Below are 26,558 nucleotides of genomic sequence, written 5' to 3'. Positions count from 1 at the left end.
TTCATTAGTAGACCTTTCCTTGTACAGGTGAAAGTACTGTACTGATTTTACAATATTAGAAATTAAGTCTTAGAAAATGTGAGATTAGGATCTTCTGAGAAATGTAATCTAGATATTCGATGAGTTTCTAAAGTTCAAGGTTGTAAGTAAAGGCTTTGACTTAAAATTAACTGGTGGCTTTGTTTTTGCTTTTTAAGATTTATTTATTTTAGCGGGGCGGTGGTGGCACATGCCTTTAATCCCAGCACTTGGGAAGCAGAGGCAGGTGGATTTCTGAGTTTGAGGCCAGCCTGGTCTACAAAGTGAGTTCCAGGACAGCCAGGGCTACACAGAGAAATCCTGTCTCGAACCCTCCCCCCTCAAAAAAAAGATGTATTTATTTTATGTGAGTGTACTGCTACTCTCTTCAGACATAACAAGAGGGCATCAGATCCCATTACATGGTGGTTGTGAGCCACCATGTGGTTGCTGGGAATTGAACTCAGGACCTCTAAAAGAGCAGTCAGTTCTCTTAACCACTGAGCCATCTCTCCAGCCCTGTGGCTTTGTTTTTATGAGTTATACTTTAATGGGGGAATCAGAAGCAAGCAAAGGCTATTTTATGGTGAACTTCTGATGAATATTTTAACAAACTGAATTTGGTCTATTTGGTTTTGTTTTTTATTTTGTTACTTTATTTTCTTGAGACAGGGTTTCTCTGTGTAGCCCTGGCTGTCTGGGAACTCACTCTGTAGACCAGGCTGGCTTCAAACACAGAGATTTGTCTGTCTCTGCCTCCTGAATGCTGGGAGCTGGCCCGTGATGCATATTTAAGCCGTGCAATTTCCATTTTGAATATGTATGCCCTAGAGAGCTCTGAGTGAATATATGTTGAAGGTTTAGGACAGGTCTGAGGATTTGAGGACATGAGTGCCTGTAACCTGGAGTCCATGAGCCTGAAGATTATCTCCTTAATACAACGTTAGTCATTTTAGGAAACTAATTACTAAGGGTACCAGGGGATTGGCTCAGCTGGTAAAGATGTCTGCTGCCACCCAGACCCATGTGATGAAAGGATGAGTTACGCAAGCTGCCATCTCACCTCCGTGAGGATGGTGGGATGCACATGCACATGTCCATTCACACAAAACAAAAAGTTAAACCAAATGATTAAGGCTAATTATTAAATTAGATATTGCATCAGGTTAACCATTTTTGAGCTTCATTGGTGTTTTAAGAAGTCAGTTTCTCATTGTGTTATATAAAATATAGTAATGATTTGTATAAGTTTGTTTTATGTGGAATTCCCCTTCCAGATAAAGGATTTATAATCGACATTCAGATAATGTTTGAAGAGGAATCTACTGATTATTAATTTACCTAAGAATTTTAAAATAATCTGGCTTTTACTTTAGATTTCAGCTATGGTACCAAAAGTAAAAGTGGTTCTGCAGGGTAGGTAGCTTGTGGTCCACATGAGCTGGTGTTGAAGAGATCCGAGGACAGCTCAGCAGTGCAGGGTTCATGTCTGTGTGCTGGTATACCTTCCTGGCTTTCAGTTATTTTGACAATAGAATGTGTGGCATGTTTTTATAAAGGATTTAGAATATGAGGTGGTCAGGATTTTTTAATTATTTCTGTGTTTATCAGCTAACTATTGAACAGAAATGTCAACTTTCTGATACAGTTTATGGGTTTTAAATTGGTGTTGGAACTAAGTTTTCTTAAATGTTATTCATTCTTTCCTAGGTGTTGGATCCTGAACAAAACCATAACTTCACAGATCACTATCTAAATGTGGCCTTTGACCTTTCCCAAGTTCTTTTCATAGCTACTGCCAACACAACTGCTACTATTCCACCTGCTTTGTTGGACAGGATGGAGATCATTCAGGTTCCAGGTACTCCATTCATACGTATATAGCCCACCTTCTCCTTTGAGCATACCCTTTAAAATCAGTCATGCTGTGGACTTTCAGTTGTCCGGAAGTTAATTTGTCACTAATCTTCAAGTTCTACACAAGGGGTATAAACCATCTTTTCTGTAGAGTCAGTGTTGAACAACAAGAGTGAATTTGTTTGTTTGTACCATGACAGACTAGAGTGTGCGTTCTGGAAGACATCAGGAAAGAGCTAGCATTGATTTCATGTTCACCTGAATGTTGCCTTCAGGGATGCTAACTTCTTAGAATGTCAGATGGTCTTCTCCGAAGCAGTTCCCCAAATCATAGATGAAAAAGACTTATTTATACAAAGCCAATATCTAAAATCCTATTACAGCATCCCTCTCTATCAGGCTTTGATGGGTCTGCCTTTCTTTCTAAAAAAATATTACATAATAATTGACTCTAATATTCCACTGGATGACTCTGGCTGGCCTCACTCTCCCCAGAAAGCTCATGGTGCCTTCAGGCTGCGCTCTTCCTCTCAGAAATGATGTCAAATAGTGACACATTTGGTTGTGTTTCAACCATATCTTCTCCTCACTATAGTGTAAAAAAAAATAATACCCTTTTAAGTTATACTCAGATCCTAACCCTTTCACTTTACTTAATTTCTCAAAATTATTTTGTCTTATAAAAGATCTAACATCAATAAGTATTCACTAAGTGAAAACAGGGTAGACTCTAAATATATTCACATTTTAAATGTGATAATGTATTTTGCATTCTAAACATTTTTGTTCTTCCTAATGTTAACTGAATTTCTTAATTACCTGAAAACCTCTTTAATTAGTTTTAAAATGTGATAAGTAAAATGTTGCTTTTGTGTATTTATATGGCTAAAGTAATCCATGAGCTTCAGAAACTACAAAGGAAGGCAGCCAGTTCATGAGCTGCAGCGATGCACAGTGAGGTGATCAGAGGTGAGCGCTGTGATGCTGCCTCTTCCTTCAACAACTCTGGTCATCCTGTCCTCTAGCATGTGGATATTTTCAGGCCTCTTCTTCCTACCCAAAAGATGAGTTATCAACCCATATTTGAAGCCATTGTTTACAAGACAGAGAGGGTACATTAGATGGGATTTTTTTCTTACAGAATTTAAAGATAAAGTAAATCTGTGCTCACTGGAGCTTCTTGATCACTAAGAACATAAAGACTCTTAAATATGTTTTATGTATACATATACATATATATATACATATACATATATACTGATTTAAACTTCCTTATTCTGGTTACAGTGTTAGTTGAAATAATACTTCAGCTCATTCTAAATCTCAGATCTAATGAATCTGCATTTAATCCATTAAAGACTGTAGCAAAGGCTTGAGCGATAGTTCAGCTTAGAGCACTTGTTGCTCTCGCACATGAGCAATGTTTGGTTCTCAACACCCACATAGTGACTTACAAACATCTATAACTCCAATCCCGAGGAATACTACATCTTCTTCTGATTTCTATGGGCACCAGGCATGTGCATGGTACACAAATGCACATATACCCAAAATATTCATATACATAAAGTAAATAAATCTTAAAAACTAAAGAAAATTTGGCAGTATAGAAACCTGGTGGATACTTAGAGAAAAAGGTCTCTTCTTTTCCAGGGTACACACAGGAGGAGAAGATAGAGATCGCCCACAGGCACCTGATCCCTAAGCAGCTGGAGCAACATGGGCTGACTCCTCAGCAGATTCAGATCCCCCAGCACACCACTCTGGCCATCATTACCAGGTCAGTCTTGAAGATGGGATTTTATTTTTTTGAGATGGGCTTTTTCTGTGTAGCCCTGGCTGTCCTAGAACTCACTCTGTAGACCAGGCTGGCCTTGAACTCACTGAGATCCGCCTGCCTCTGCTTCCCAAGTGCTAGGATTAAAGGTATGTGCCACCACCACCCAGCTAAAGGTGGGATCTCTTTCTTCATGCCAGTAATTTACTGAAGGTCTGTGCACTGAAGAAACATTTAACTGGCATCTTAGAGCATGAATTCCTCAAACAGCTGAAAACATTGCTACAGCTATGATTAGCTCTGAAGAGGAGGAATTTCATAGTGAAACCATTTTGGTGAAAATGATTTTCATTGAGCAGGAACTTCTACTTTACCACAATAGCAAACGAAGGGATTAATTTAATAGTTATGAACCAAGCTCCTGAAAAATATAGAAGTGGTTTTTATGCACATGGTGGCACACACCTTTAATCTAAACACTAGGGCCAGAGGCAGGCAAACCTCTGAGTCCTAGGCCACTTCTAACTTGGTCTGCAGAACAGGTTCCAGAATAGTCAGGGCTATACAGAGAAACCTTGTCTTGGGAGAAAAGGCAAAAACAAAACACAACAACAACAAAAACCCTTAAGTCAAGCTGCTACTTTCAGACACGGTTTTTTTTCTTTTAGGTTTATCTTTTCCTTTTCTTCTCTATAAGACTTTAAAAAACAAATCCTTGAAGTTATCAATGTTGAGACTTAACACTGGAGTGAGAGAGAATGTTCTTTCCCAAGCTGCTACCAAGAACTTAAGCCTGTGACAAGTACTGCATAGGTTTTCTGAATAGAGTCTGGCAGAGCTATGTAGGAAAACCTGAACTTTTCCTTCGCTCCAACCACAAAAAACAAGTAAAGTATTACTTCATCTCATTTATAGGTCATGTGTTTGAATGAAAAATATACCCTGATAGGAATTTATGTTGGCCATAACCTTTTGCAGTTTTCCTGGCTCACTATGACAGATTGATTGCACCCTCTGAACAACATGGGTCTGCCAAGAACTCCAGCAGCCCTTTCCTAGTAACTGTTGTTTTCAAGAAATGTGAAGCTTCCCTTCATGCTTGTTGGGCCTCTCTCACTGCTTGTGATCTGTGCCAACTTTTCTCCAGGGCTATTTAGTTATATTCAGAAAGTAGGTCTAAATCAGACCCAAAAGTTTCTTTTTCTTAATTTGTTTTGACATGTACTGTGTGGATAATGCCAGAAGAAATAAATTGAATGATTAGCCAAAGTCTTCCAGCAGTGACATCACTCTGGGCTTCTAACAAGCAACTGCACCTTTATGCTAGTGTCTGAAAAGGGGGCGTGATTGAGACGACACCTGACTTGACTACTTCTGAGACTGATGCTGAAAAGTTCATTATTTGCAGTTCCCTATTACTGCCTCTTACACACTTACTATCAAAACATGAGATTGTAAAAGCTGTAGACATTAGGGGCTTTCTTGAACAGTCTTAATACTTCTAATACTTTAAGCAGAACACCACAGGTGCACTTAAGCTCCAGGCACTGAGTTACCAGATGCGGGACACACTCTCGCAGCCAAAGCTTTTCATCCTTTGCTGTGAGCTGTAGTGAAGCTGCTGTTCTTAGCCCCTCCCTCCCTCCCCTGTCAAGCTGATTGGAACCTTGTAGTTCTCGGGCAGGCGCTTACTGCACTCCCCTTCCTGGTGAGAATCCTTATTGTTGTATGTTTCACAGTTTCTGTCCTAAGAATTTAAGATACCTTACAGAGACATCTGAGGTCTCTGGAACATTTCCTTCTGAAATTAAAAGTAAATATTTTCAGGTCTACACACCATAAACAGACCTCTTCCTCAAATTAAATGTTGCTTTTCTTAATACTCCCCATGGGTTAAGGACACAGATCAGTGATAGAATGTTTACTTTATGCACATGGAGCCCTGGATTTAGTCTCTAGTGTTGCCTGCCCCTCCCCACAGACATTTCTGTTAACTTGCTTTTAAGATTTTGCCTCTCTGGTTATTTGTCTCTTGAATGAGCCCTGGAATCCTGCAGTCCTTTGTGCAGCTCCATTACTAAGCTGATGCTGAGGAAGCCACATTAGTTATTTTTTCAAATTAATTTTCTGGTTAGGATACAAAGAAATGAGTTTCTTGTGATAGTCTCATGCATGTTTATTATTATTATTTTACAATTCAGACTTTATCCCCCTCAAGGTCCACCCTCTCTCTACTCCACATTCCATACCTCCTCCCCCATCTCCAAGAGGATGTCCCCATCACCCCCATCAGACTTCCTCACTCCCTTGTGCCTCAAGTCTCTTGAGGGTTGGGTGCATCTTCTCTGACTGAGTCCAGACTCAGCAGTCCTCTGCTGTATATGTGTTGGGGGCCTCCTATCAGCTGATGTATGCTGCCTGATTGGTGGTTCAGTGTTTGATAGATCTCAGGAGTCCAGGTAAGTTGAGACTGCTGGTCTTCCTATAGGAGTGCCCTCCTCCTCAGCTTCTTCCAGCTTTTCCTTAATTCAACCAGTTAAGTTAAAATATCTGCATTTGACTCTTTCAGCTGCTTGTTGGGCCTTTTGGAGGGCAGTCATCCTAGGCTCCTGTCTGTAAGCACACCATAGCCTCAGTAATAGTGTCAGGTCTTGGAGCCTCCCCTTGAGTTGGATTCCAATTTGAGCCTGTCACTGGACCTCCTTTCCCTCAGACTCTTCTCCAGTTTTGTCCCTGTAGTTCTTTCAGACAGGAACAATTCTAGGTCAGGTCTAGGGATGGCAACCCCATCCCTCCACTTGGTGCCCTGTCTTTCTACTGGAGGTGGACTCTACAAGTTCCCTCTCTCCACTGTAGAGCATTTCATCTAAGGTTCATCCCTTTGAGTCCTGAGAGTCTCACCTCCCAGGTCTCTGGTACATTCTAGAGCTCCCCCCCACCACCACCAACAACTCCTACCTCCTAAGGTTGCCTGTTTCCAGTCTTTCTGCTGGCCTTTTATCTAAAATCAAATCTTTGGCTGTGTAACAGACACCTAAAATAAATCTGGCAGTACATTAAATACCACTTATTTCTTGGTGATATATTTAGGAGCTTACTGATCACAATTTATCAATGTAATTTGGTTCCAAGTTTATTTTTCTTGAAATAGTGCTGAAGGAATCAGAGAGACCGACTGGAGCTTGGTGACATCTGCACTCTCAGCACTGAGAAGATAAAGGTCGAGGGACTCAACAGTCATCTTCATGGGCTGTGGGCCAGCCTGGGCTATTTGGTACACTGTCACAAATGAACAAAATTTAAAACCCTCTAAAACCCAAGACAGAAATAAAACCAGAACAAAAGTCTCCAAATCATAAATCATGAAACAGACTAACGAATGGAATAGACTGACAGTTCTCAGAGCAAGAAACACATGCAGCTAATGAAGATCTAAACAGTCGTCAGCATCCTCAGACATCAGGAAATGCAAATTAAAACTGTACAGAGACTCCATCTCACCCAGTCAGAACAGCTGTCATCAGAGAAGCAACAGATGTAGGCGAGGATGTAGGGAGGCTGACAAGAAACGCTGTATGTCAGTGTACAGCAGTGGTTCTCAACCTTCTTAATGCTGTGACCCTTTAATACAGTTTCCTCATGTTGTAGTGACTCCCCACCATAAAACTAACTGTAGCTTTGCTACTGTTATGAATCATAATGTAAATATCTGATATGCGATCCTTATGAAAAAGTCATTAGATTCACAAAGGGGTCACGACCCACAAGTTGAGAACAAATGGTATAGAAGTTACTCATAAAATCCAAACTAGAACTACCAGATAGTCCAGCTATACTAATCCTGGGTGGAGATGTGCAGATCTATAGGTCAGCACACTAGAGATTCTTACATATGCATGTTGATTGCTGGACTAACAGTAGTCAAAAAATGAAGCCAACCTGCCTGCCCATCAGTAGACAGATGGAGGAAATGTGGTACACAGACACAGTGGAATTTTACTGAGCAGTAAAGAAGAATTAAATTATGGCACTTGCAGGAAAATGGATACACCTGGAAATCACTCATGTTACATGAAATAAGCCATACTCAAAATGAGTAACATGTTTTTTCCCAAATACAGAATCTGGACTTGAGTTTGTGTGTGTGTGTGTGACTTTCAAATCCACATTGTTTCTTTAGGGAACTGGCTGTCCTTTTTTCCTTATTTACAGATGGTATTTATCCAAAAGTAAAACATTTTTATTTTAACAGATACACCAGAGAAGCAGGAGTCCGTTCTCTGGACAGAAAGTTTGGGGCTATTTGCCGTGCTGTGGCAGTGAAAGTTGCAGAAGGCCAGCATAAGGAAGCCAAGCTGGACCGTTCGGATGTGGCTGACGGAGAAGGTTGGTGGCTTTGTTCTGGTATTCTAGGGAAGGCCAGAATGGTGCTATCAGTTTCCTATGGAGCAAGAAGAGGGTTTCGGTCCTTGAAGCAAAAGTGTATACAACTTCAGCAATAGTGTATCCACTGAGTATGGAGTAACATAAGGTTTACGGGTTTCTCAAGACTCTTTTACAAATAGCGAAGAGTTAACTGTTCCTCAGTAGTCTTCAGTATTGCTACCTAAATAACATAGTTATTTTCTCCAGATTGCTACAGTGGGCACACTCTACATGTGGTTTCGTGTTCTCTTTTTGAATTGGTGCAGGCAATTGTTACATCCTAAAATAATTTAAAATAATGTTTTTAGACGCCAAATCTAATCACACCTATAATCCCAGAACTCCCAAGGCTGATGCAAGTTCAAGGCCAGCCTGTTCTATATAGTAAGAGCCTGTCTTAAAAATACTGATGACGATGGCGATGATGATAAGCTGTCTAAGTCTGCCAACACATATCTCAATACACTAGAAGAGACTCATGTGTTTGTCTCACACAGCTTTTTTTATAGGTACATAATTAAATATAATACAACTTTTTCTGAATAATTCTGGAGGTCATACCCTGAGGAGAGTATCACTACTGCAGTTATTCAAATGCATGCGTTTCCTTTGTTTCCCAGTTAAAGTATGTGATCTTCTTGCCAGAAGGAAAGGTTTTTTTTATTTTATTTATTTTTATTTTATGCACACTGGTATGTTTTTGTGTGCATGTATGACTGTTTGAGGTTGCCAGATGGAGTTACAAACAGTTGTGAGCTGCCATGTGGGTGCTGGGAATTGAACCAGGGTCCTCTGGAAGGGCAGTCAGTACTCTTAGCTGCTGAGCCTTCTCTCCAGCCCTGAAGGAGATTCTTAAGGAGAGCTGTCATCACAGCATGTTGTTATGTAATTTGCCAAAACTTGCTTTTGTAACATTTAGTGGTAAGGAACTGAACATTACTTCCTAGGAAACAGATTAGAGTTCTACCATTTCCAAAACTCTTTCCAGAATGCAGTTAGGTAAATGTGAGAAAAGAGCCGTACTGTGTGGAAGTCTTGGTAGACCAGATGGTGTTTCGGTGCACAGAAGGGGAGGTTCTCACATGACCCTCTTGATTCTGTGTGATCTTACCTGCTCCCATGTTGCACCTCACTGTTCATTCTTAAGAATAAACCTCAAGTTTAGCTGAATTGAAGCAATATAGTTATACTATGTAGAATATGGATATTGAAATCTAATTGTTTCTTATAAGGACATAAAACTTCTGTTGTCCTTTGTATGGTTTCTGTGTCCCAAGTTCATATGTTGGAGACTTAGCCTCCAGTGCAACAGTCTTGTGAGGTGGGGACTCTTAAGAAATGATGAGAAGCTAGGAAGTAGCTCAGCGGTGGTGCACTTGCATGGAGCCAGAAGGCCCTGGGTTCTATCCTGAGTGAGTCATGAGGCCCTTCCCTTGTGGCTGGATGAATGCATTGTCTTGAAGAAGTGGATTGCATTCCACAGTAGTAGACTCCTGGTGAATGGATGGGCTTGGGCCTCCTTTACCTCTGTCTCTCAGGAGCTCACCTGTCATATGGTCCTTTCTCCCACACTGTACATAGGCCTTCATTAGCATAGTTCTTTGTTCTTAGGCTTTTCAGCCTCCAAAATTATGAGTCACACACATTCTGTTCACTATAATAAGTTATATTATATGCCTAGGCTGTGGCATTCTGTAATAAGACAAAGCAGGCTGGGTCAGTTCTTGCTCATACTTTCAGGGATACAGCAATTTCCTGAGCTTTTTAGGATGTCATGGCTCAGATCTCCTTGTTCTTAGCAGTTTGTAGTTTTCATTTCTGATCATTGTAGTAGAAAGTTAGTAGAATTTGATAGAGGAACTTTGAACTTTGAAAACATGTTCAGACTACACTTTGTAGAAATTGTAGTTGTAAAACCTGTCCTAGGCTAATAAATGCCCATGAACAGAGAAGGCCATGCAGAAGCAGGGCACAGCTTTCCTCTTTAGTTAGGAGCTATGCTCTTCCTGCTCTCTCTCTCCTGTGCTCAGCCCACGGCCTCTGAACCTCTGTCTTTTTGTTGTATCTGTGATACAGTAGAAGAGGCTAAGTTGAAATGTATCTATATAACACATTTGGAAATTTATGTTTAAGATTTAGATGGTGATCTTAGAATTTTTAACACATTCAGAGGTGTCAAACTGAATTTTCTATAGTTATAATGCAGTTTAATGTTTGTAAATAATCATTAGCATATCGCTAATATTTGTTCTTAGATTACCTTTACAAATATCCAAGAACTTCTTCAAGAAGCTTGGGAACTGTTTATGAATGTAAAGTTTTTTGTTGTTTGGTGGGCTTGGGTGTTTGTTTATTTGTTTGTTTATTTGAGGCAGAGTTTCTCTGTGTACCCCGGCTGTCCTGGAACTTACTCTGTAGACCAAGCTGGCTTCGAACTCAGAGATCTGTCTGCCTCTGCCTCCCAAGTGCTGGGATTAAAGGCAAGTGCCACCACACCTGGCTTGAACATATAGTTTGTTTGTTTATTTGTTTTAAGATTTCTTTATTTATTTTATGTGTATGTGTACAGTGTTGCTGTCTTCAGACACACCAGAAAGGGCCATCAGATCCAATTACAGATGGTTGTGAACCACCATGTGGTGTCTGGGAATTGAACTCAGGACCTCTAGAAGAACGGCTAGTGTTCTTAACCACTGAGCCATCACTCCAGCCCTGAACATATAGTTTTTATGAGAGTTTTTACTTAGATTTCTGTTGTCATTGTTTTCTTTAATTGCAGGTCATCTTGTACATGATCAAGTAGCTGAGTAAATTTGAGTAGTTGAGCTAAGATACCTAAATGCTTTCTTAATTAAGAAGACATTTGTTTCAGATACTTTGGTTGTAGTCCTTACCAGAGGCACAGACATAGCCTAGAGGTTCTGATATCATGAGACAAAAGACTGACTTCCAGAGTTAATAGAATAATTACAAGGAATATCACAATTAAAACATATATAGTATATTATATAATTATAATAAATGGTGTTTATGACCTCCAACAAACCAAAGGAACATTTCTACAAAAGAATTTGCATTGGGTTTTCACACCAGAAAGTTCACATGGAGCTCAGAAACTGAGCATTTCTGATTAGAAAATGATTTATTTAAAGTAGGAGTTATTTAAAACACTTGTTTCAGTAATTTCAAGTAATTCAGTGGGTGAGCTATTTTTAATGTTAGAAGTAATGCTGGACTCAGGAAGAAAAGTAACTTAGGGCCACAAGCTTCAAAACAGGCAGGAACTGTCTGTGTTTTAACAAGCTTTCTGGGGCAGATCCAGCAGCTGTGGTCTGTGAACAGTTGTCTTTATGTTTGTGAGATTGTAGTGAGAATTACTTTGGCCACATAGAAATGGAGGATTTGAGAAGGCAGATGAGGGATATAGTTGGTTAGTGTCAAAAGTGGAACATCAGTGCTTCAGCTAGTTGTCAAGCAAGGCCATCCATAAAAGCATTAAGTCCTGTCTTTCCACCTGGCATTAGGATATTCCATTTTTTTTTCCTTCCTGAGTTATTAGTTGGGTTGAATAAAAACACATAATTAAAGTCTTATTCTGATATTTACCTGTCTTTTGCTAAGACAAATATTCTATGTGTTCATTTACATATTCAGGTATTGCTTTGTAGAGTTAGACAAATGGCTGCTGTTTAGTCACTTATCTGTCATGTGTGCCCAATTACATAAATACCTCAGAAGCTAGCATTAGCAGAGAAATCGTCCACTTTGATCCTCATTTTATTCATAATCTTTCTCATATTCTTCAGTAACTACTGTGCCTTGCCCCTTGGATTCTGGGAACAGACACATACACATGTGGTAAAGTGTGACTTGTCTCTTCATTCGTTTGTGGTACTGGGCCTAGAGCATTGTACATGTGAGCCAAGGCCTCTATTCTAAGCTATATCCTCACCTCTTTTTCTCTTTTCCTTTTTCTTCTCTCCTCTCCCTCCCCTTCTCTCCTCCTTCCTCCTTCCTCCCTCTCCCCCCACCCCTCTCATTAAGTTGCCCAGGCTGGCCTTGAACGTGCAATTCTCCTCCTGAGTAGCTTGAGTTTTGGGTTTGTATTACCAGGTCTGATAGGCATTGCTTACATTTATTCATCCTAGAATTTTCCAACCTTTTCGAAAGTGTGGACTAAGTTCTTTCATCAGTTTTAAGGACAAACAAAACAAAAACAAAAAACTATACCTGCCTCACTCTTTATTTATTTATTTATTTATTTGATGTATGTGAGTACACTGTTCAGACCAGAAGAGGGCATCAGCTCCCATTACAGATGGTTGTGAGCCACCATGTGGTTGCTAGGAATTGAACTCAGGACCTCTGGAAGAGCAAGGCAGTGCTCTTAACCTCTGAGCCATCTCTCCAGCACCTATACCTCTCTTTTACTAATTTTTTTTCCCTATTAATTTAGCTTTGTAATTTAGTTTGTATATTTTTGGTTGCCCTCTATTCCAGGTTATTACTGCTAACTTCCGTTATTTAAACCTATGGAATTATAATTTTCAGAAATGTGCTTTTTACTTTTTAAATGGTCACTTAATTATAAATATATGTAGATGTAAATGCATGTATGTATGTATATGTGCATATATGTTTTATATGTTTTTCCCAGTGAGTTTTTCATTGAAATTGTTTTTTCATCTATCTATCTATCTGTCTGTCTGTCTGTCTGTCTGTCTGTCTATCTATCTATCAGTCAATCATTTCTTTTGGTCTCTGAGACAAGGTTTCTCTGTGTAGCTCTGGCTGTCCTGAAATAAGCTTTGTAGACCATGCTGGCCTTGATCTCAGAGATTCCCCTGCTGCTGATTCCCACAGGCAGGGGTTAAGGTAGATAGCACCCTGCTTGAGCTGCTTTTCAGATTTTTGGTTTGGGGGGGAGGGGGTTGTTTGTTTTGTTTTGTTTTTCAAGACAGGGTTTCTCTGTGTAGCCCTGGCTGTCCTGGAACTCACTCTGTAGACCAGGCTGGCCTTGAACTCAGAAATCCGCCTACCCCTCCCAAGGCGTGCGCCACCACTGCCCGGCTCTTTTCATCTTTTTAATCCATCTTTTTCCCTGTTTTCTTGGATACTCAACATGGGTTTAGGGTTACCTGTCTGAGCAATTTGTCATCCGATCCAGCTGTGAGTCTGTCTGTCACCTGCCAGCTGTGGCTGCTGTTGTCTTCTGTTTCTGTTTTGTTTTATTTCATATCATGTCTTCTGTTTGTTCAGAGCAGTGTGTGGGACCTAGGATCTCACATGCTAAGCCACACTGAGTTCTGTCCCAGCCCGTTTCTTGTTCTTCCTCTCCCTCCTCCCCCTCCCCCTCCCCCTTCTCCTTCTTCTTTTTAAAATTTATTCTGTTTCTTAAGATTTCTTTTTTGGTTATTTCCTTCCTCATAATGGCAATCGTTGCCCTCTAAAAAGAGTGATATTTTCTCCTCACAAATCACTAGGTACCTGCAGACCACTCTTGATACTGTCAGGACTTTGTTTTAGACTTTGTAGGACTACTCTATTTCTGGTTTAGCCTTATTCCTAAAATATGATCTTTACTGCCAGGATGTGTTGTTCTCTGAGAAACGGTTCTTACTGCTGACTTGGCCCCTTCCTTGTGAGTTCTCGATTGTGAGTCTAGTTGGGCCTTCACTTTGCAGTTTTTCCTCCTGGGTTTCTGGAATCCGCCCTGAATATGCTCTAGTTAGGAGCTAGTCACATTTGGGAAGGCTTTAAATGGCAGATTTTCCAGCTCCTTTGTCAAGGAAGTCAAAGCTGTTTTGAAAAAATGATTTCTCAGAGTCACTTTAACTAAATCCCTTCAAGATTGAAGGCACAACTCACCTTCTAAACATTCCTAAGTTGTGACAGAGCTCGATTCTAGTCCACGTCCCCAAATAAGGAAAGAGGGAAGGAGACAGGTCTAGGTCTAGAGGGTGGCAGCTGATGTCTAGAGTGCGTTCTTGCCCAAAAGGCAGAAGTAGGGGGGCTACGCCACCCACCACTTAGCATGTAAGTGGTCCTGATTTGATTTAAATTCCACCATAGACACTCAGCAGACACTGGTCCTTACCTTTGTCATCCAGTTAACAGGCTCCTCTTAAAACTTGGCAGCATAGCTCCCAGTCCATGGGATCTTAAGTGCTGTATTTTCAGAAAGAGCTAGTGGTTGGATTTTATTTCCATGAAGACAAGCTTGTCTTCCCATAATAAACTGCTGAGCCCTCTGATCAGCACAGAATGCGGGTCTGGTGAAGCCACCACCTCTCTCCGATGAGGACAGTGTACAGTTCAGTGAGGATCCTGGTGCCTGAGGTGCATTTTGATTTTGTATTAGCCCCCATTCACCCCCCACCCCCGTCCTCCAGGTATACTTACAGTGCCTCTGCCTAATGTACTTACTGTGTCTTAATACCTCAATGCATCCTTCCTGGGGACCATCACAATTTTAAAAATGCATGAAAATGAAAAAAATTCGATATCTGTACCTTACAGCTCCTCATTCATTCACTTTAATTCTTACAAGTAACTGTAGCCTTGTCTCTAAGCAGGGATGGGGGAGGTGAAGGAAGGTAACCCACCCTGGAGCTCACATACTCAGGGCAGATGCCCTCAAGTGCTGCTCTGTGCTTTGTGTGACTCCTCACCCCACTTCACTGCGTTGGCTCCTCTCAGGTTCCAGTTCTGCAGGAAGAGTTGGTCCTGTGGTGGGCTGCTAGCTGGCAGAGAGAGGTCTTTGTGGTGGCTTCCTGCCATTGACTTTTCAAGTTGAAAACATGTTTTGGGTATTTTAAGTGTATCTCCCTCCTAACCAAACAGGAAGCTGTTCCTGTAGAAAAATCAGGTGATTTTTGTTTTTTCAAATCCCTTTCTGTAGTCTCCAAATTTGACGATTTCCATTCTCCTGCTATTGCCCTAGTGTGTTACTATAGGAATGAGATGTAATATATCACTAGGTCCCATGGCTCGTATCCGTACTCCAAGAGCTCCAGAGGCAGGAAGCAAGAGGTTAACAGGAATCTGAGCTATCCTAGGCAACAATATGAGACATTGTCTCAGAAAAATAACTTAAACTAGTATATACAATACTTCTAGGTAGTAAGGTTTGTTTTGGCTTCTTCTGCTTGTTGCAGGATTTGTCTCTTGAATTTCAAATTGCTTATTTTTTCAACTTTCTTTCTGACTAGTCTCCACATTTGAGGATTTCCTTTCTTACTTTCTTACTTTGTTACTCAGTTACTTTCTTTGGAGCAAGTTACCCACAAACTCAGCAAATTAGAATATCAAGCATTCTAAAACTACTTATCAGGCATTTATTTCATGGTTTCTATGGATCAGGAATCCAGGAGCAGAAAGAGTAGCTAAGTCATTGATTTAAGACTTGTCCTCAGATTGTGTATTGAGGCGCAGGCAGTGGCAAGCTCACCTTGGGAGTAGCAGCCCACTCAGAGTTGTCAGCCAAGCTCAGCGCCCTCCGGCCCTCCGACTGCTGGCTAGAGTTCTTTTCTTTCCACAGGGGCCTCTCCCTAGGCTTAGAACATAGCAGCTGGCTTCTCACAGTGGGATGTAATATGTTAGATAAGAAAAATAGAAAAAGCTAGAGGCAGCATCGGCCACCTTTTATAAAACTGGTACCACACTCGTTGGGTTACACATACCACCTGTGATAGGCTGTGAAGGATGACTCAATAAAGATGTGAGTGCTAGGAGATAGGGATGGGCTATTTGGAAGTCATCCACCAGGCCCTCTCCCACCTAAATAAAATTTGTTTATTTTTGCTGAAGAACAAGCCTGCCTCCATCTTAGTCTTAAAAGCCACCTTATAGTCAAGATAAACTAGGCTCACTCCTGATTATGATTAAGCCTCTGAATCTCAAGGATTGGGCTATGCCCCACTTGTAACCCTAACTACAAATGGTTCTGTACTGCCTGTCCCAGAAATGACAATCATGTCTTTGTTTCAGGAGGTTGTTAGGACTAACTTGTTATGTTCTGCTCCTTTAACCCTGCCTATTTTTTCCTGACAAATCTCCCATTTAGAAACTCCCTACCCCTGAGCTCTATAAAATTCTTGTCTTCTTCACTTCCAGTGCTGCCCCCCCTCCCCAAGCCCCACCTTAGAGGAAGGCTGCCCTTGTATACAAATGAAAGAGCTTGCTTTAATTAACGTGGCCATGATGATTTGGGTCGGTGTTCTTTCTTCTCCCAGCTTTGGGATTACAATTGCTTTCCTCACTTTTTAGGGTTTGTTTGTTTGTTTGTTTTAGTTTTTGTTTATTTGGTGCTGGGAATTGAACTTAGGGCCCTACACATGCTAGGCAGGAACTCTGTCAGTGAATTATATTCGCAGACCAGGTTTAAATATCTTTTTTTTTTTAAGCAATTACCTTGTGTCACTCAGTTTATATGCCCTTATCTCCACATATCATAGAAGCCTCACAAAATCAGTACAGAGCTGTTCCGTTTTATGAAGGAGGAATTGGCTATCAGAGGAGATGACCTGTTCAGAGTCATACGGCAAGCAACGCATGCATCTGAGCTCACCCAGCTTAACCTCCAATCAAGCTGGTCTTCCATAGCCAACATCTGGGGTACATTTCTGCCCCCCACAAGTGTCCAGGACTCTGCCACAGCTATGGGAGTAAGTTTTGAACACTGAAGGATTAACAGGGCAAGGTGTACCCCTTACAGAATCGTGTATTACAAGGGAGATTCAGGGGTCACACCAGGCTTTAAAAATAGTTTTAATAAATTGAAACAAAATTAATTTACTTAGACATCTAAATTCATATGAATGATAAAGGTGGGTTGCAGATATTTTTATTTCCATAATTGTTATGCAGATTCAAATGTACTGCAGTGATTATTGAATAGAATGTTTAATGGACATACTTAGTAGTACTTAGGTTCTATTACCACCCCAAAATAATGAAGAAAATAATAACAGAAAGAAAAAACTATTACTAGCATGGAGGTTCTATGGGGTATTCTTAGATTTCTCCATCTATTGCTAGTTTAAAAGTATTTTAAAAATATTTTTATATTTGAAAAATATTTTAAAATTTTTACAGCATTGTGTTTATGTGTGCATGCATATATGCCATGCCACTGAGTGCCAGTGGAGATCGGAGGACAATCTGAGGAATTGTCTCCTTCTTCCAGGTGGGCCTGGGGAATGAAACTCAGGTCATCAGACTTGGAGGCAGGCACCTTCAGCTGTGAGCTGACTTGTCAGCCTTTTAAACTGTGCTGGTGCTGGTGGTGGTTCTTCTCCTTCTCCTCCTCCTCCTCCTCCTCCTCCTCCTCCTCCTCCTCCTCCCCCTCCCCCTCCCCCTCCCCCTCCCCCTCCTCCTCCTCCTCCTCCTTCTCCTTCATCATCATCATTATTTCCAAGTGGATTTGGAACTCAGGTCTTGCTTATTTACTAAACTATCCCCCAGTCCCCCCAGGCTCTTGGCTAGCTTGTTTCTTTTAAAAAGTAAAAAAAAAAAAATTTTTTTAATTGAAGCCCACTGTGGTAACTAACACAGGTCTTCAATCCCAACATTGAGAGGCAGAAGTAGACAGATCCTCAAGGCCAGTCTTGAGGTACAGACAGCCAGGGCTACACAGAGAAACCCTGTCTCAAAAAAAAAAAAAAAAAAAAAAAAAAAAAACTGCAAGTGTGCAGGCTCAGCTGCTTAGCCCGCCCCGGTTAGTAACTCCACTGTCATTTTCCTTTGGCATGCTTCCTTTAGTTAAGGAGAGGGTTTTCTGGAAAAGATTAACCTGATTAAAGTGACAGCACAAATTATGCAGTTGGATATATTCAGGTTTTTCTGATTTTTAAAAGTATTCAGTTTTGCCTTTTCTGGGTTCCTCTGTAAATATTCTCTATTTAAGTGTCTGGTTTAAGACACATAATTCTGCTATCTTATTGTCTTAGTTTATTGTCTTAGTTTGGCTTTTACTACTGTGAACAGACACAATGACCAAGGCAACTTTTCTAAGGACAACATTTCATTGGAGCTGGCTTAAAGGACCAAAGATTCAGTCCTTATCATCAAGGTGGAAGTGTGGCAGCATCCAGGCAGGCATAGTTCAGGAGGAGCTGAGAGTTCTACATCTTCATTTAAAGGCTGCTAGCAGATACTGGCTTCCATGCAGCTAGGATGAGGTTCTTAAAGCCCAGACCCACAGTACCACACCTACTTGAACAGGGCCACACCTTCTAATAGTGCCACTCCATGGGCTGAGCATATATGAACCATCACACTTCTAAAGTAACAAATATACTTATATATTCACTTTTTAAAAATTGTGTGTGTGGAGGAGGCAGATGGAGTTGGTGATGCATGTGTCTGTGGAAGCCAGAAGACAGCAGCAGACCTCTCCTGTTGTTCTCCACCTGCTCTTTTGAGACAGGGCCTCTCACCAAACCTGAAGTTCATTTACTACTTGTCTGCCTCCTAGTGCTGGAAACACAGACACTCCACTATACACAGGTGTTTTGAAGATATAAATTCAGGTCCTCCTGGTTATTCAGCAAGGTCTGTAACTAACTGAGCTATCTCCTCTTTTTTAAATGTTTTGGGATTCAAACTCATGACCTCACACATACATGCTAGACACGTGCTCAAAGCATTTCACTCTTTAAATGTTTATTGGGGACAGAGGGTATAAGCTCTGGATGTCCTAGAACTTGCTATGCAGATCAGGCTAGCTTTAAGAGATTTATTTTTTATATGTCTCTGTCTCTGCGAGTGAGTGGCATGTGTATGAGGGTGCTCATGGAGGCTGGAAGAAATTGCTGGATCTCTGATGCTGGAGTTAGAGGCCATGGGAGACCTCTGTGTGAGCAGCATGTGCTCTTAGCTGCTTAGCCATCTCGTCAGCCCCTGCTGTCTCACTTTTACAGCAAGGTTGATTGAACTATCTTTAAAACCGTAGTTGATTTTATAGTTGCCATATATACCCTTCTCTCCAAGCCAAAACAAGATCTGAATTCATGTAGATGTATGCACGCTGCCAGTGTAGGTGAATGGTCAAAAGACGCCCAAGTGTAAACTTGCTCTAAAAGCCTTCAGTTGAGTAGCTTTTGAGGTGATCATCAAAAGGCTGTTGCTAATTTTCTGAAATCCTAGAATGATACCCTAAGCTCTAGGTTGGCTACTGTTGTAGTGTGCTTTCTGTTGCTGTAATCAACACCATGACTAAAAGCAACTTGGGGAGGAAAGGGCTTACTTGGCTTGCACTGCATGTGATGTAGTCTGTCATCAGGGAAGCCCGACAGGGACTCAAGGCTGAAAATGAGACCACAGAGGAACACTACTTACTGGTTTGCTTTCTGTGGGTTGCACAGTTTGCTTTATATAACCGCAGGATTACCTGCCCAGGGGTAGCACAACTCACATCAAGCAGTAATAAGAAAATGTCCCCACAGATCAGCTTGATGAGGGCAGACCCTTGATTGAGGTTCTTTCCAGGCAATCTCAGTTTGTGTCAAGACGACAAACCTCACCAGCACAATTGGGTCCTTATCCATTTGACATTCTGACTGTCACTGTTAAGCCGTAATCATTCCTTTCTCTGTCCCCAAGATCTTGCTTATATTTATATCATATATAAAACCAGTCTAACTTTTAAAAGTATATGGTCTTTACGAACTTTAAGAGATGTAAAAGTCTTAACCCCTCTTTTAAAATCCAGTCTTTTAACTATGAGCTTCTGTGAATCCAAAATAAGTTGTATGCTTTTCTTATTTTAGAACAGAAGAGCGAGAGTATAGTTAATCAAAACAAACAAACCAAAACCCAGCAGTAGAAATAGCTCAGTGTTCCACAGCTTGAACTCAGTATCTTCTGGGCTCCAAAAGGCTTGGGCAGTTCTGCTTCTCTAAGTCAGTTATCCTCTGTATACACAGCTTATCTCATAGAATCAGGCTAGCTCCATTACATAGCTGTCACTGTCCTTGGTTGTCATCCCATGGTCTTGGCATCACCAGTATATACACTGCAACAGAGGCTGCATCTTCACCTATGCCCTCTCCTGATCCCTTAAACTGCCAAGCCTCTGTGGCTCTCCGTGACCCATTCAACCCTGCAGTTTTCATGCCACCAAAACCAGCAGTACCATATGGGAGGCACTTACACAGTACCAAGCTCAGATGCCAGCCTGAGATGCATCCACAGCCTGCTCTGGACCACAGAGTCTCTGTGCTGACCCTGAGGAAACACTTCCCAGATTTCATGTCAGTGATTTTAGTCTCTTATTAGTGGCAGTTTATTCTTTAGCCCAGGTGATCTATCTACCATCATGTGTCACAAGAAAGCAAAGTTTCACTTACAGTGTGTCACATGAATGGTCCCGTCGAAGCTTTGCTTCCCTCTAAAACTTCACAAGCCAGGTCTCCATTATCTGTATATCACTCAACATTCCATAACAGTTAAGCTCTAAGCAATGGCTTTTCCAGCCCAAAGTTCCAAAATCCTTCCACAATCCTTCCCAAAACCAACATGGTCACCATGACCAAAAGCAATCTGAGGGGAGAAAAGGTTTATTTTCAAATCACAGTTCATCGTGGAAGGAAGCTAAGGCAAAAACTCAAAGCAGAAACCTGGAGGCAGGAAATGAACGATAAGCCATGGAAGAGCTGCTTACTGAACTGTTCTCTATGACTTGCTCAGATGCTCTCTTACACAGCCTAGGGCCACCTGCCCAAGGGTGCCACCACTCACATATCAAGCCATGCCCCACAGACCAGTCTGATAGGGCAGCTCCTCAATTGAGGCTTCTTTTCCAAGGTAACTCCAGTTTGTACCATTTGACAAAAACTAACTAGCACAGCTGCCCTGTTGGAAGAACCACCAGCAATTGACTGGGGAACTGCAAAGCCAGTGTGACCAAGACAGGCTTAGTGAGTTACTCTGAAAAGAGGCTTGATACCCGGAGAGTCCTGTGCGCAGGAAGCGTAACATTGTTAGGATGCCTCGGATTTGATTGAGCCACAGACTCAGCGGTTCTTTCCAAAATCTAATGGCCTTGGTTTGAGGGTTTGATTTTGAAACAAGAGTTTACTATCTCACTATGCAACTGAGGCTAACCTCAAACTAACAGTTCTGTCTCAGCCTCCCAATTGCTGGGGTTATAGGCATGCACCACCATACCCAGGGTAACAGCCTATTTAAAAGAGAGAAAAGACAGTCTTCAAATCACATAGAATTGAAAGAAGGATTAGCTACATCTTGGGAAGAAAGAAAAAGTTGTTTTCCTTTCTGGGTTTGTGAGGATAAGGCTGCCATGCACGTGACGTCCTCATGTTCAGTGTATGTAGGAATGGAATCACAAGATGCATTGTATTTTGTGTTGCAGTTTTTAAAGAACTGCCAAACCGTTTTTTCTGACTCTGGCTTGCTGACTTCAAAACTTGCTACATTGCTGTAGTAGTTAAAATAGTATTATTGGTCTAAGAACATAAATACAGACGATTGTAATAAAATGGAGATATAAAGAACAAATGCTAGGGTAGTGAGTTGTATTTTAGCAAGGCTTCCAAGCTCGTTTGATTAGGAAAGGATGCTCTTCAACAAGTGGTGTTGAGAAAACTTGATGTCAGTGTGCCTCCAAAAAAACAATTTCGCTTGGAATCCTAACACCAAAATTAACTAGAAATGGACCAAGCTCTAAAATAAAGAGCCAATGCTATAAAACTTATTTTTTAAAGAACCCTAGTAGAACTTTAAAAAAAAAATCACTTTTTTTTATATAGTTGACTGGGTTTGTGGATAAGACATCAGAAACAGGGAACAAAAAATAAAAACAAACTGGCCTTCATCACAGTTAAAGTCTTGTATATTGGACTGGAAAGGTAGCTTTCAGAGTAAAGGTGCTTGCTGCCAGGCCTGACCACCTGAGCTCCAACCCCCCAGTAAAAAACTGTTGTCTCAGCCTTCACCTGCCCTCAAACACTGAAATCCTACTTTCTTTAGAAACAAATACACCTTTCACGGTCTCTGAAATATTATGTTCAAAGACCACAAAATATAGCTCTTGAACTTGTGGGACTGAGGTTGGGCAAGCAGTATAGAGAATTAAAAAAAAAAAAAAAAAGATAACTAAGATGTTCTGTCCCAAGCTAAGACATGTGCGGGTCCCCATTCCTAGGGCTGACTTTTGGTGTTCACACCACAACTCTTCTCTTAAAGGGAATAGGAGATCATTTATTTCAGAACTGTTATCAGTAACCATGGCTCAGAAACACAGATTATGTTGCCAAAAATTCCATGTTCCAATGTAGGAGCAGTTTCACAGGGTTTTTATCATTGTATAGAACAAAGAAAATCATAAATTAAGCTAACTTTAAAATACATTGGTGGTTATACCTCAGAGGCAGATACATTAAGATGGGGGACTCTTTTCTGTAGGCTCAAGATGTTATTTGATGACATTCGTAGCTCTTGGATTAGTGGAAGCTAGTTTTCCAATAGGTTAATAGCTTCTAAGAGTTTTTGATGATGAATGATGATGATGATGATGAATCACAAAGTGTTAGTTCAGATACGGAGTCCAGCAAGAAATGGCTGTTCCAGAAAGCTAAAACTATCCCAACATAAAGTAATTAGCCTCTGACCCTATGGAATTCCAATCTCTCCACAGTACTGAAATTCCAATTGGTCTGTCATTCTCTGCAGACACACACTCCTTCCAGGAGGTTTTTATTCCTAGTGAGACATAGCTTCTTTTCAGGAATTTTTGTTTACAGTAATAAGCTTTCTACACTCCTGGCCCACAAGGTAGATCACCTTACGGAATGCCAAATTAAATGGAAGATTTATTTGGAGGGCATTTCTCTGGGTTTTTAGAGATCTGTAATTTCTTGAGGCTTCATACCCTATAATTTTTCTCTTTACCTCACCCATTAAAGACAGAGTTTCTTGTATCCCAGGCCAGCCTGAAACTAATTCTGTGTCCTTGTGCTTTGCATACTCTGACCTTCCCCTCCTGTGCTGGGACTACAGGCATGTGTCACCACACTTTTTTCTTTGTATGTGTCACTAGGATCAAAGCCAGGATTGCATGTGTTAGACCGGCACCCTACCTACCTAGCAGCTGAATTATGCTGCCACCCCCTCCCTCCTCACCTTCCAGTACCTCCCCTGCTTTGCCCTTCTCCTGATTTTTTTCATAGCTCCATGTTCTGTGGCAGAGGGAAAGGTGAAGAGGGCAGATCCAAGTCTGTCTGCAATCTCAGCTGCTTGGGAAAAACCTGACCTCTCCTCCCACAGCTCCAGAGTGTGCCTGGTCCGTGGGAAAGTCACCCACATCCTGCTCTGCCTTGCACCTGTCACTCCCAGCATCCACACTGGAGCACCTTGTGCTGTGTGCTTCCCTGCTCCCAATACAGTTCAATGCCTTGATTTCTCTCTGACCTCTTGGCTGTAATCCTGAATTAGCTATAAAGTCTAAGATAGTAAAGCAGTTTTTAAAACTTCAACTTCCTTTTGGTTTCAAACCAGTTTAAGTGGGGAGTGGATGGGGTGAGATCGACCTAGCTTTTCTCCTACTTGCTGTATTTGTTGACGTGTATACATTGAACCTTGATCATATCCACCCCATCTCCTCTCTCACCCTCTCTTGAGCGCCTACAACACATCCCCTTCCTGCTCTCACACCCTCTTCTTTTTTTAATGCACAGAGTCCAGTTAGTGCTGCCTGCAGGGATGCCGACTTCCTCTTTTTGGCTTGATCTTGTGCAGGTGACCATAGCTGCTGTGTGTCCCAGAGTGCAGTGACCCTGTCATCTCCATGAGACAGCGAGTCACAGCAGAGGCTTGATGTGGATGTGCGTGTCCACTTTAGCACTGTGCACTCAACAGTCACTGTGCTAACTGCTGCCCATCGCAGAAGAAGCTGCTCTGGCCAAGGTGTAACAGAAATAAGGCTACCACCTCCCAGGCCAGGGACTTGTAATTAGGGTTATGATATCAGGCGTAAATTCCTTCCTGTGGAACAACAGGCTTCAAATCCACTCAAGAAGCTGATGGTTATCCTGTAACTTGTGTGCCACTCTTGTAGTGGGGCACCTTAGTTGGGAATCTCGACTGGCCTGATGAGAACATAACCAGAGGATTGGGGAGGAAAGTGTGTGGTTTTCTTCCACTTCCACATCACAGCCCATCACAGCAGGTAGTCAGGGCAGGAGGAGCTCAAGGCAAGAATCCAGAGGCTGGAACTGAGGCAGAGGCCATGAGCAACACTGCTTACTGGCTCTCTCCTTATATCTTGCTCATCCGGCTTCCTTCCTTCCTTCTTTTCTTTCTTCTTTTCTTCCTTTCTTTTTTTTAAGATTTATTTATTTAATGTATTTGAGTACACTGTTGCTGTTTTCAGACACACCAGAAAAGGGCATCGGATCCCATTACAGATGGTTGTGAGCCACCATGTGGTTGCTGGGAATTGAACTCAGGACCTCTGGAAGAGCAGTCAGTGCTCTTAACCTCTGAGCCATCTCTCTAGCTCTCATCTGGCTTTCTTTACAGCTCAGGACCACCTACCCAAAGGGTGTGGTACAATCACAATTAGATGGGCTCTCTCACATCAGTCATTAATCAAGAAAATACGTCATATCACCTACAGACCAGTCTGATGGGACCATTTTCTCAGCTGTTGTTGCCTCTTCCCTGATGAGCCTAGTTTGTATCCAGTATTGCAGCTTCCAGGGTTCAGTACTGGATAATACTGGTGACTGTTCTCCCCCGAAGCCTGCACTACATCCACTGACACTATTAACAAGCCAACATATTTTTAAAGACTGTTGTAAATGGGATTGTTTCCTGATTCTTTTTTACTTTGTTTTCTATTGGTATATAGGAAGGCTAATGATTTTTGTGTGCTTACTTTGTATCCTGCTCCTCTGCTAAAAGTGTCTTATCAGTGTTAAGGGTTCTTCTGGTTAGAGCCTTTAGGTCTCTTACATAGAGAACCATGTCACCTACAGTAGAGGCACTTGGACTTATTTCCTGTCTGTATCTGTCTGTTCCCTTCTGTTGCTGCTAAAGCTGTGACTCCTAGTCTTACTATGCTGCAATGCGTACGAATAGAAAAACTGCACAGTAGTAGAGCTGCTTTGGGGTTTTCCTAATTTCACATAATGTTGGCCGTGGGTCTGTCATATATGTTTTTCCTATTCTGGGCTTCTTCTGAATTTTTAATATGAAGCAGTGTTGGGTTCTGTCAGGTCCCTCATCTGTATCTATGGAAGCAACCATGTTGTCCTTGAGTCTCCTTATATAATATGCAACATTTGTTGCTTACATGTATTGAACCATGGGATTGTTTCCCAGAGTTCTCTTTCACTTTGTTTTCCATTGGTGTACATCTTAGCTGTATTTAAATCCAACTTGATCTGGTGAACGTGTTCTTTTTGATGTGTTCTTGAATTCAGTTTGCAGGTATTTTGTTGAAAACATTTGCATCTAAGTACATCAGAGACATTTCTTTGTTTCTTCCCTTTTTTTTATGTTATCTTTGGTATCAGGATAAAACTAGCCTTGTAAGAAGAGTTTGGTAATATTCCTTTCTTTTTTGTTTTATTGACTAGTATTAGAAGTATCATTGTTAGATCTTCTAGGTCTGGGAAAATCCATCTGGACCTGGCCTTTTTTTTTTCAGTTGAGAGAGACTTAATTACTATTTCAGCCTCACTGCTTGCTACAGATTTGTTTAAATTGTTTATCTCAACATGGCTTAATTTTTATGTATCATATCCATCTAGAAATTCATCCATTTCTTGTAGATTTTCCAATCTAGTAAAATATATTCTTTCAAAATAAGACCAAATGATTTTCTGAATTCCACTGGAGTTGATTGTAATGGCTCCTTTACCATCCCTAATTTTATTAATTTGGGTCTTCTCTCTCTCTTTTAGTTTGTTTGACTAAGGGTTGGTTCTTTGTATTTTTGTTTGTTTGTTTCCATATCATACTTTCAGCACTGATCTTGAGTTTAATGATTCTTGTCCTGGGATTTTCCCAGGGCCCTAAGGTTTTTCATTCACTACGTTGTATGTTTGCAACCTCTCTGATTTTTTAATGTAAACACTTAGAGCTATACATTTCTTTTCCCAGGCCAGCTTTCCTTGAATCCCATAGGATTTGGAATGTTGTGTTTTCATTTTCATTTGATTCTAAAAAATTTTTATCTACTTGATTTTTATAGGGAACCAGTCATCATACAGTAGGATATTCATCTCCAGGAGTCGTAAATGCTCTACAGTTTCTCTGGCTGTTGGGCTGTAGTCTTATTCTATTGTCATGAGGACAAGGAATTATTTCAGATTTCATGTATTTGTTGAGACTTGCTTTGTGTCCGAATGCATGATTTATTTTAGAGAAATAAGAAAATGTATATCCTGCAGTGCTTCGGTAGAATGGACTATAGTGTCTGTCAAGTCCATTTGCTCTGTAATCATTTCATTCA

At 41.1% G+C, this 26,558-nt stretch overlaps 1 protein-coding gene across 1 annotated transcript in view; it reads left to right on the top strand.

Moving 5' to 3' along the window:
* Lonp2 (lon peptidase 2, peroxisomal) overlaps positions 1-26,558 on the top strand; it is a 78,079-nt gene that overhangs the window by 38,921 nt on the left and 12,600 nt on the right. Inside the window, exons 9-11 of the mRNA XM_021169891.3 lie at positions 1,729-1,879; positions 3,529-3,655; positions 7,905-8,038. Coding sequence (XP_021025550.1) covers positions 1,729-1,879; positions 3,529-3,655; positions 7,905-8,038 — 412 coding nt within the window. The remainder of the gene's footprint in view (positions 1-1,728; positions 1,880-3,528; positions 3,656-7,904; positions 8,039-26,558) is intronic.

This window comes from Mus caroli, unplaced genomic scaffold (genome assembly GCF_978045245.1).
Source record: "Mus caroli unplaced genomic scaffold, Mus_caroli_1 scaffold_10, whole genome shotgun sequence".
In the NCBI taxonomy this organism is placed as follows: domain Eukaryota; kingdom Metazoa; phylum Chordata; class Mammalia; order Rodentia; family Muridae; genus Mus; species Mus caroli.
The sequence above is the reverse complement of the archived record's forward strand: the minus strand, read 5'-3'. Positions and strand labels throughout refer to the sequence as shown.